We start from the raw sequence: 11,684 nt of genomic DNA on the forward strand, positions 1-11,684 counted from the left end.
AGATTTAACATATAGAATAAGAGAGCAAGAAGAACATACATTTAAAAAAGACTGGAAAATGTTTATGGGTGAAAATTGTGCACATTTAAAAACGCTGGAAGCATTAAGATAAATTCAACAGTGTAAATAAGTTCTGATGGTTGTAACAATGGAATACTGAATGGTTTAGTTCATGTAAAATATGCAGGGATGTATGGTATGCAAAATGAACCATGGAAAGGGAAGAAGGGAAGTCATTGATTTAAGGTTGTCTAAATGAATATTTTGAAATGTAAATTAGAAAAAAATAATAAAAATTATACATATATAAAAGAAACATTCCCACTGAACTAAATGAATAGCCACATCCACTGTGTCCCCTACCTCTTCTTGTTCTGCCTTCCCCACTGTGACAGAGCAAAGTACTCCATCAAGCCTTAATCCCTGAGAAGGAACTCATTACTCAGATGATAAAGCAGCAAGGCATGTGGAATGTGTGGTCACCAGACCTGGCGCTAGCTATCAACCAGGTTGGGCATTGGCGAATAATCCCAGGGGCTTGGAAGGGCCATGCTTAATCCCCTGCCCTCTGTGCCAGGGCCCCAGGTGCTTCTCAGCAGTGCGCTGTGGTGCCACTTTTGAATGGGAGACAAGCTTCTGGGCCTCCTGAAGTCTAGCACCAACACAGATGCTCACTTTGCCTTCAGGCCTGGTCAGGACAGATGGCACCGCAGTCTCAAATATCACAGAGGAGTAAAATCTGGATATCCGTAATTCCGCAGTCAAGCGGTACTAAAACAGGCAAAGAAGAGCAAACAAGAGCACATGCAAATTCAGCCCCATGATTATGTATGCATTCATGCATGGGTCCATGTCAGGTTCACGTAATTAATGTCACATCTATTTTGGCTCTAAGTGGGGTGAAGAAGGATGGCGGCTAATGGATTGAAATTGAATCCTGACAAGACAGAGGTACTGTTCTTGGGGGACAGGGGGCGGGCAGGTGTGGGGGACTCCCTGGTCCTGAATGGGGCAACTGTGCCCCTAAAGGAGCAGGTGCACAGCCTGGGAGTCATTTTGTACTCACAGCTGTCCATGGAAGTACAGGTCAATTCTGTATCCAGGGCAGCTGTCTACCAGCTCCATCTGGTACGCAGGCTGAGAGCCTATCTGCCCGCGGACTATCTCACCAGAGTGGTGCATGCTCTGGTTATCTCCTGCTTGGACTACTGCAACACGCTGTATGTGGGACTACCTTTAAGGGTGACCCGGAAACTACAACTAATCCAGAATGCGGCAGCCAAACTGGTGACAAGGAGCGGCTGCCGAGACCACATAACACTGGTCTTGAAAGACCTACATTGGTTCCCAGTACGTTTCCTAGCACAATTCAAAGTGTTGGTGCTGACCTTTAAAGCCCTAAATGGCCTCAGCCCAGTAGACCTGAAGGAGAGTCTCCATCAAAGATTAAAAATACATTAAAATGTCACACATTAAAAACTTTCCTAAGTCTTCAGATGTCTTCTAAAAGTCTGGTAGTTGTTGTTGTTTGACATCTGGTGGAAGGGCCTTCCGCAGGATGGGCACCACTACTGAGAAGGCCCTCTGCCTGGTTCCCTGTAGCTTTGCTTCTTGCAGTGAGAGAACCGCCAGAAGGCCCTCGGTGCTGGATCTCAGTGTCCGGGCAGAACGATGGGGGTGGAGACGCTCCTTCAGGTATACTGGGCCAAGGCCATTTAGGGCTTTAAAGGTCAGCACCAACACTTTGAATTGTGCTCGGAAACGTACTGGGAGCCAATGTAGGTCTTTCCAGACTGGTGTTATATGGTCTCGGCGGCTGCTCCCAGTCACCAGTCTAGCTGCCGCATTCTGGATTAGTTGTAGTTTCTGGGTAATATCACAAATTTTATGGTCTGTTTTTCAGTATATCTAAAATCCTTTGCTTATTAGGGACTACCCCACATTTTCTTCAAAAAATTGTTTTGCACAGGTAACTACCATAGAGTTTTCAAAATTTTCAAAAGTAGGTCCATGTCTTGGCTGTTGAAAAATAGGGAGTCTACAGTACTTAGCTAATTGGGAAGCACTTCTCTGGAGAATCTATTAAGAAATAAACGTTGGAGCCCCTGAAAGCTGCATTCCCGAAATACAAGAGTTTGTAGGGGGTGGAAGGAGCCCCCTTCCTCCCTCCCCACATTTGCCTGCAGTTTCTTATCAGCCTTCTGCTAGTTTGCCCCACTTTAATTTGTTTCATATTTATTTCATCTTTGCTGAAATTCCAGCTCTGTCAGGCACCTCCTAGCCACGAACTGTTTTTGTGCCAGCTGGCCACTATAACAACTACTATTTTAGAATTGGTGACTGCTCCAAAATCAAGGAGCTTCTAGGAGCCACAGGTGAGAGATGAGTGCAGGGTGGGGACCAAAGGTGGACAAACTGCCCCAGAAGGAGCACAACATGTTCCCCACCAGAGATACTACCCTCATCCAATGCCCCGTACACAAATATGCAACATAAAGGACCCTGTTGTAACCCAAGCCTGCACAACCTGTGATCCACCAAGCGAAACGCAATCAACCTGGTAGCCTGAATATTTTTCAGGCTCAAGTAGGAAGTGAAACAGGAGGATTGGTAAGCTTCTAGGGCAGGGTTTGGAACCTGTAGCCCTCCCAGTTTTGTTGGACTCCAACTCTCATCAGCCCCCAGCTAGCATGAGTGATGATGAGGGATGGTGCGGGATGACCAGGGATGGTGGGAGATGTAGCTCAACAACACTGAGAGGGCCACACGCTCCCATCTCCTGTCCTAGTGCCCCCATAGATGTCCTATGGGTTGTGCTCAGCTTGGCAGTCACAATTGCATGGGTCTACTGCAGTGCAGAAAACCAGAACAGAACAAAACACCTCTGAGATTCAGCATAAAATGTGCCAAAATCCAAGTACAGCATGAGTAATACAATACCTATTATTCATCTGAAAGCTGAGCTCTGTTTGATGAGAATATTCAGCAGTTATAAGACAGCTCACACCTCTACATTTGGGCTTACAAGTTCAAAAAGCATTAGAATCTAATAAAGCTGTTTATTCAGCTAATGTATGTGTAGCAAACTAATACAATGAGATATTTACAAGCCCCCAAAAGGAATTAAAATATCCATTATGTAATCCTATTTCTACTCTTTGAGACAAATGAAACTGTACATAGGCACTTTGAATTACCTAAATTACCTCAAGAGCAGCAACAAAAGGAAATTATGAACAATAAAACCCTAAAGGAGCCCTTCCATCCTACATGCTGTGGTAGCAAATGAAATTTCACAAAGCCATCTTATTCCAGTGTTGAGGATACAGTGAGATGAGGAATAAAGTTCTGTGTCTACAGAAAGACAGCACCGAAGTAGCTGTCCCGAGTAGATATGCTACATGGGAAATGACCACAACTTTCATCAGGCCTGTTTGTTTCAAGCACAGCCCCATTCTCTCCTCTGTGCTTCCTTCCCATCTCTCCTGCCAGAACTAAAGATATTTTGTTTGCACCTTGGGTGAATTAAATCCTTCCCTTTTGACTTACTGCATGCTGAGCAGCAGAACATTCAACAGCGCATAAAATGATCACAAGTAGATTGAGGTGCTAAAAATATCTGCCCTTTATAAATAAAGCTTAAGAACTAAAGGTATGTCTAGCTGAACACCCTCTTTCCCAGGGGAAACGCCTCTGGGAAGCCCAATTGCAATGGGGAAGGCAACAATAGCCCTTCTGGTAATTTAGAGACCAAGGGCCTCTGAAACCTGGATGCTGCATTTAGGGGCATACAGCATCAGCATCAGCATCATTTTATATAGGTAAAGGACCCCTGGATGGTTAAGTCCAGTCAAAGGCAACTATGGGGTGCAGCTCTCATCTTGCTTCAGGCCAAGGGAGCTGGCGTTTGTCTACAGACAGCTTTTCCGAGACATGTGGCCAGCATGACTAAACCACTTCTGGCGCAACTGAAAACACTGTTTAGCTTTCTGCCACACTGGTACCTATTTATCTACTTGCACTGGTATGCTTTTAAATTGCTAGGTTGGCAGAAGCTGGGACAGAGTGGATTCAAACCGCCGACCTTCCGATCGGCAAGCCCAAGAGGCTCAGTGGTTCAGACCACAGCAGCACCCATTTGACTGGGTTGCCTCAGCCTCAGCCTCAGCCATTCTGGGTGGCTTTAAAACACATTCAGCACAATGACTTTCCCCTCAAAGAACCCCCTCACAGAGTGACAATTCCCAGCGAACTACCATTCCCAGGATTCTTTTAGAGAAGCCATGTGTCTTGAGAGTGGTTTAAATGTTGTGGCAGACATTGATAAAACTTACCCTCCATGAATAAAAGGGTCCCATTTTAAAGATAGCCATCACATCTTGCATATGGCAGCAAATGCCATTAATTAATCACACATTGTTTAAAGCACTTCCTTTTACCTGCCCCTTTTACTGGAAGTCCCCAAATTCTAGCATTACAAGAGATGGAGAACTGCTTATCTCCATTCATTTTTTTCCACATCACGCATACTTGTGTAAGCTTCTATCACATCTCCCCATGCTTGGCTTTTCTCCACACTAAAAAGCCTCAAGTCTTTGTAGCCCTTCCTCATAGAGAGCGTGTTCCACAAGTCTGATTGTTTTGGTTTCCATTTTCTGCCCCCCATTCTGCCTCAGCCCAGTATACCTGAAGGAGCATCTCCACCCCCATCATTCTGCCCGGACACTGGTTTCCATTTTCTGCCCCCGCTAAATGGCCTTGGCCCGGTATACCTGAAGGAGCATCTCCACCCCCATCATTCTGCCCGGACGCTGAGGTCCAGAGCCGAGGGCCTTCTGGCGGTTCCCTCATTGCGAGAAGCAAAGCTACAGGGAACCAGGCAGAGAGCCTTCTTGGTGGTGGTGCCTGCCCTGTGGAATGCCCTCCCATCAGATGTCAAAGAGATAAGCAACTATCTGACATTCAAAAGACATCTGAACATTCCCTGTTCAGGGAAGTTTTTAATGTGTGACATTTTAATGTATTTTTAATCTTTGTTGGAAGACGCCCAGAGTGGCTGGGGAAACCCAGCCAGATGGTCGGGGTACAAATAAATTATTATTATTATTATTCAAATTTATTGACTGATGGATTGCTTTCTCCCATTTGCAAATCTGCCCACGCTCTGGACAGCTGGCAGAGAGTGGAAGGTTCTCTCTTACCTCTTCTGGAATGCGCGGAATATTGCCCATCCATCAAGCTGCTAAGCTGCCACTGTGCATCTTGTTGTCTAAGAGAACATTCATCTCAGCAGGTTAAAACACAGCAAGGTCGTTCATCACCACCACCCGCTGTGTTTCAAGCCACATTTTCACTGTGCTGTTCACGTTAAAGGGAGTTGGTGGGGGTGTCTTCACCCAACCTGCAAGACATTTTTGGTTTCCCTGCCCCTGTGGCATTCCCCATGAAGTCCTAATTCATTAAGCTGTCATGTGCGCATGTGCACTCATCTGCACATGCTCAGTGCCTGTTGTGGTAATGTGAACCTACCCTTTACTCTGCTTCTAGTTTTCTAGTTGGATTGAAGCTGGTTTGCAAAATAATAATAATAATAATAATAATAATAATAATAATAATAAAATGCATCAAGTAGCCATTTTTGTCAAGAAACTACAGGCTCAATAAGGGACGCGGGTGGCACTGTGAGTTAAACTACAGAGCCTAGGACTTGCCAATCAGAAGGTTGGCGGTTCAAATGCCTGCGACAGGGTGAGCTCCCGTTGCTTGGTCCCTGCTCCTGTCAACCTAGCAGTTCAAAAGCACATCAAAGTGCAAGTAGATAAATAGGTACCGCTCCGGCGGGAAGGTAAACAGTGTTTCTGTGCACTGCTCTGGTTCGCCAGAAGCGGCTTAGTCATGCTGGCCACATGACCCCGAAGCTGTACTTCAGCTCCCTCGGCCAATAAAGCGAGATGAGCGCCGCAACCCCAGAGTCGGTCACGACTGGACCTCATGGTCAGGGTCCCTTTACCTTTACCTTTTACAGGATTGATATGGATTGGCTAACAGTATGCAAAATCAGTTTCAAAACTAACAGTGGGAGCCTACTGGATGCAGAGTATGTTGTAATGTGAACATACCCTAAAACCAGACCTCAGCTTTCTTTCTGAGCCATTCACAGCACTGGGGCAAGCATATTTTTAACTCCAGCACCCTGCTTGCCTCTGCAGTTGGGCCAGTCTTGACACAGACTGTAAGCTCCTTGGGGCAGGGACTTTTGCCAACGTTGCTTTGTAAAGAGCCATATACACTGATGAAACACTCATAGGAATCACAGCATCCTGGAAATGTGGTTGCGGAGAAATGCATTGGACCTAACATCTCTTTTTGGCAAAAAGGGCTTTGATAGGGAAATGTGTCCAAGCAATATACTCAAGAAACAAACATGTACTAATTTATTTATTTTTTCAAATGCCCATATTCTTTACAACGAAGCTAGAAAGTTAACAAATCCACAACCAAAGAGGTTGAACAAAGTCCAGAGGTGAGAACAGCCCTCCTAGAACATTCCCCTTCCAACAGCCCCTTTCTAGTTAAGCTAATGGCAAGCGCTGTTAAACAGATGTGTTTGCATCTAATATGTACTTTTGGGAACATGCATATTGCATCAGTTGGGATGGGGGAGTGGGTTGCAGGGGGGATTTTATCATTTCCTCCCTTGTGAAAATCACTCTTCTGAAGCAGGTATTTCCTTTGGGAGAAATCCCCCATTAGTGCCAATCTACTAAGGTAGAAAAGAGTTGCAATTGCTCTCCATGCCTGCTCTGATCCCATAAATTAACAGCTTTTCCTGTCCTCCACCCTCAAGCTGGTTGCCTTAAAACACACACACACACATTTGAGAAGCAAATATGCATTCAACATCATGTGTAGCTTAGTCCTTAAGAACAGAATATACTTTGAGCAACTATGGGTATTTCCATACAGGTGTTTATTGTGGGATCAGCGTTACTCATGCATGCAAGGTTTTTACAGCCTGCACATGGCAGCATCAACACCAATATGCATTTTCCACCTCCATTTAATCTGCATTTACTCTTCCTGCTGAAAAACCGATGAATTTTAAGGGGGCGGGGACACCTGTTACCAATGACCAGTTTGCAATATTTGAAAGGCTTGTTTGCAACATTAAAACTCTTGTCTGGAATCACACCTCCTATGTGATGAACAGGTTTCATAGACTGGCAAAGATGCCATGCACTGGATCCAACATGGGGCTTGGAGGCAGATGGGCCAGGTTCGAATCCCAGCTAAGTCTGACCTGCCCCAACTTTCCCTAGCTTTGGGAAGTGGTGGAAGGAGCTCAAAAGTGCAATATGGTGGGCCAAATCATATATGTACATGCCCCTTTGCTTGTTTTCGACCCATTTTGGTTTGACAGATTTGTGTCAAGTTAGAGAAAGTCCATCAGGAAAACAAGGCTGCCGAAAGCTTCACTAAACAATTGACTCAGAAATGTCATCTTCCCATTCCCCATGTGACATGGATGATATTGTAAACATTTCCAGTGAATCTGTAGGGCTCTGCCGAACAAACCAGAGCGACGTCTGGAGGTTGGTGGGGAGGGATGAAGCAGAGAGCTCCTGGTTTAAGCTGTGAGCTGAGAGAACCTATTCAATTCTTGATGTGGAGGGGGGAATTTTCCATGATAGCTTGCCCTGTTTGATGGGTGGGGATGCAGCTGAGAGCGGTATCAATATGCCGTGGAATAACAGTCCTGTATGTCTTCAGGAATGGCAAAGATGCAAATAAAGGCACTGTGGGAGATGCATAATAGCTTGGAAAACAGAGGTGGTGAAATCCATGCTCAGCAGCATAGACTGTCCAAGAGCGAAACAGACAATAATCTGGCAGAGATTTAAGCTTTAGGGGCAGAAGCTGTGGACAAGACCAGAAAGAAAAGGCATGTACCGCTGGAGAATGAGAACTGTGTGTCCCAGTTGCAGATCCCTTCCATGCCAATGAATGCAGCTCTGAAAGCCCAGTCCAAACTTGGCAAGGAATAAAAGGGGAGGTGGACCATTCTAAGCCACAGGGAATTGCTTAGAAAGTTGCCCATCAGCCTTGCCTTATGTATCTCCACTCCAAAGAAGACACATGATTCTCAGGCTGCACACTTGCCTAGGTGTAAACCCCACAGTGCAACCTCCTTCCAAGTAAACATGCATAACGTTGCATTGTTCATCCTTTGTTGATCAGGCCCTCTGGAGCATCTGTGAAAGAGCACCTTCTGTATAAGCTGTGAGGGGAAGCATTTTGGAAGCAGGACCAAGAAACAGGAGCAAAGAATGAGTGATGTGATGCCTTTTATTGATCTGTGTAGCTTGGAGAACTGCAGGAAGAAAAACTGCCTGGAAAGGGCATTCAACGGGGCAGCAGTGGACAAGGCCTAGGAGTTTCTCCAGGGAATTATTTCCCTGTGATGTTGGTGACAATGAACAAAGGGCAGCTCTTGAAGCAAAGTAAGCTAAATATGCTTTGTGAGGATTTTCTGTTACAGAATGGAGTATTCTCCAGTAACCTGGGCTAGGTGTTACTTTTCTGCAGCAGAGATGGGGACCCCATGTTGTTGGGCTCCAATTCTCATTCAACATGCCCAGTGGTTAGGAATGGTGGGAGTTCTAGGCCAGCAACATCTGGGGGCGAATCCTATTGTCTGCCCCGGATAATGACAGATGGATCATGTTACCATCAAAAAATGCACTGCAACAGTAATTGCGGGGACTTTGTAATGACAGTAATTACAAGGGTGGACTTTGGTAATCTTTGGTAGTATGGTGCCCTGACAACCCTCAATGGATCTTCTCCATGCTGGATTTTCTCAATTTTGCACCCCATCGGCTTGGCGCCCTGTGCTGGGGAACTGCCTGCACTTCCTTAAATCGGGTGCTGATCCTGTATTGTAGACTCAAAAGTCTGTGATAATAAGAGACTTCTGAAAAAGTATAAGATGAGGCAACTATTTAGTTGGGGCAGGGGGAAAGATTGGCTTTGGGGGAAGCAGTGGATCACTTGAGCTGTATATGGTCAAGGTGACATTTAAAAGTGACATGATGTTAATCTGGGGAGTTGGTCCTAGGGTTACAAAGTGGCAACAGAGTAAAGGCGAAAGGGAATTTTTTAAGAGGATGATCATTTCGTTTGGAGGAGGGGATATTCCTTAAAGGGGGCAAGTAGGAAAAGGTAATTGATAAGGTAAAGGGAAGGGGTAGAGAGTTGGGTGGGACAGGGATGGATTTTTCTACGGACAGCAAACCAGCCGATTTCTTGGAGAAATACTCTCCAAAACTGAGAAAGGGGTTTGGGTTTAGTTCATTGTCTCCTGCAGACAACCTGTTATGTACTGAGTTTTATATTTATTGATCATTCCTCCCAATTTACTTGCACAAAGCTTAAGCAGAGGTTAGACTGTCTCTGGTCATTCTCAAGCATTCATCCCAATTTGAGGGGAAGTTACACAGTAAGCATTCATTCAGGCTTGCTTGTGCAATGTTTATGCGTCTTCCCATTAATCATTCGGCCATCCCACACTTTCCCCCACCACTTTCTCAATAGCAAAAAGTCCAATTTTTTTAAAAAAGGTGGGTTTGTTGCATGCAGTCAGCAGAGCAGTTTAATCCACTTTAATTGCACACACATACATTTCTGATAGGAGCTTCAATCCCACCCACCCCCAAAATAGTAACAGTCTGGAGGTAACCTGAGTTCCCTTAAGGACAATGAGCATGTGGTTCCTTGGTTGGAAGCAACATTAAGTAGGAGATGACAAAGAGATGATGGACCAGAACAACCATCAGTGTGGCAACCTTTGGAGGATGGACTATAGGTCAGCAGTAGAGCATCTGCCTTGAATGCAGAAGGTGCTGGGTTCAATCCCCAGCATCACCAGGTAGGGCTGGGAGAGGTTCCCTATCTGAAACCTTGGAGAGCACTACCATTCATATTGAACTAGATGGACCAGTGGGTTTGACTTGGTCTAAGGCAGCTTCTTATGCTCTTCCTTAACTTAGGTTTCATTAGGAGCCACAGTTCCCTACAAGTAGTCAAAGTGCAGGGAGCAGAAGGCAAGGAATTGCTCTTGTGAAATATATGATGGGAATATTGGGGAGTGCAAAGAGCTGCTGCTTGAAGTTATTTGGGTTGGCAGGATAGATATTAGGGAAGCAGAGAATAGCGAGAGCAGAAATCGTAGTATTATCTTGACAGGGATCAGGGAGGTAATAGGAGTTAGGGCAGAGGGCAAGGAGCTATTCCCAATAGTCTGATGACTGTGGCTGAATGAAGGAATTATTTGAGTACTTTCTGCAGGAAACTGGTTTTCTAAAGGGAGTGCAGCCTTTCCAAAAACAGAAGATGGGGAGGGTTCTTGATGGGAGAAGGGACTAAGAAAGGGAGGGGGTGTTAATTGAGTTGGAGACTCAGGTGGTGCTAAGGATAGTGGGTGACACAATGCTGTCCCCCCTCTTCATGATAAGACACCTCCGCCGACTTTGTGACAATGTCAACAGACAGAAAGTCAACAGGTGAAGCAACAGGGAACTCACCGCCTGTTGAAGCTCTGTCTGCTGCACAGCTGTTGAAAGGAAGGAAAGGCTCCTTGCAAAAAAGGGGACAGCGCAAGATGAAATGGTCTGGTGGCTACTCTAGAAGCAGGAGTGGGGGTACAGCCACTTTTGACTAGGGCAAAGAAGGAAGTGGGGGGCGGAGAGGAGGAGGAGGAAGCCCCCTTGCAGGGTGGCTTTTACGGGGGGGCGGGGTGGGGGCAAAGGGTTACCTTGGGGGGCAGGCTGAAGAGGACAGGCAGCAGCACCAGCGGGGTGCAGAGCAGCACCAGGTAGCGGCGGATACTCCACACTTTCTTCACTAGGGCTCCAAGCGCTGCCATAATAACCCGACCGGACCGGCTTGGGAGAGACCGGCCGCGGCGCCCGGGCTGCCGCTTTATCCCGGGGGAGGGAGGAGGGCGAAGGAGGCAGGGCTCTTACCTAGGGGCGGCGGCAGGGAGCACGGGGCTCGCCGTCCGCCAGCCCGACCGAGTCCCACCTCCCGCTCCATCGGCGCATCCAGAGAGCCAGGAGAGGGAGCCGCGGCCGTGACCGCCGCCTCCTCCTCCTCCTCCTCCTTCAAGGGACCGCCTCCTTGGGGCTGCCCCCTCGGCCACTCCGCTCCAGCCGGAGACCGAGGAGAAGCGAGCAAGCGGCTCATCGCCACGTGGAGCGCAAAGGAGCGCAGCTTTGGAGCCGGCATCCGCCGAGCGCGCCGCGCGTCCTTCGCGCAAGGCGCGCCAGCTCCAAAGTTTCGCTGCACGTGGTGGACCACGGAACTTCCCCTTGGCTGCTGTGGCGCCAGGACAAAAGTTGTGGTAGTGGGGAGGCAGGAAAGGAGGAAAGTGAACAGCCAGACCCGCGGATTCAGGGGTGTCAAGTTGAATAAAGGGGGGGGGCAGGTAAGCCCCCTCAAATTTTTGGGGGGCGGCAGCGAAGGGACCTCGACTCCAAGAAGTTGGCTCCTATGCACGGATTTGTTATTTCTCCTCTCCAGTTCTCTGAACAGAGTTTAACCTGTCAGAGGCTTTCGTTGTTGCATCTGACCCTGCCATTTTCTAGTCTCTGGAGGTGAATATGTCCTGTGAGCAGTCCCCCCCC

The 11,684-nt window shown here is 47.0% G+C and overlaps 1 protein-coding gene across 2 annotated transcripts in view; it reads right to left on the minus strand.

The window, feature by feature from the left end:
• The window catches only part of SLC13A3 (solute carrier family 13 member 3), a 46,949-nt gene extending 35,834 nt beyond the window's left edge, over positions 1 to 11,115 (minus strand). For both annotated transcript variants that reach the window (XR_014549178.1, XM_083618697.1), the window contains exon 1: positions 10,814 to 11,115. Coding sequence is in view for 1 of the 2 variants with exons in the window: in XM_083618697.1 (XP_083474823.1) it covers positions 10,814 to 10,924 (111 nt within the window). In the remaining variant the exon portion in view is untranslated. The remainder of the gene's footprint in view (positions 1 to 10,813) is intronic.
• Between the last annotated feature and the right edge of the window lie 569 nt (positions 11,116 to 11,684).

The sequence above is a fragment of the Podarcis filfolensis genome (genome assembly GCF_964270895.1).
Source record: "Podarcis filfolensis genome assembly, chromosome: 6".
In the NCBI taxonomy this organism is placed as follows: Eukaryota; Metazoa; Chordata; class Lepidosauria; order Squamata; family Lacertidae; genus Podarcis; species Podarcis filfolensis.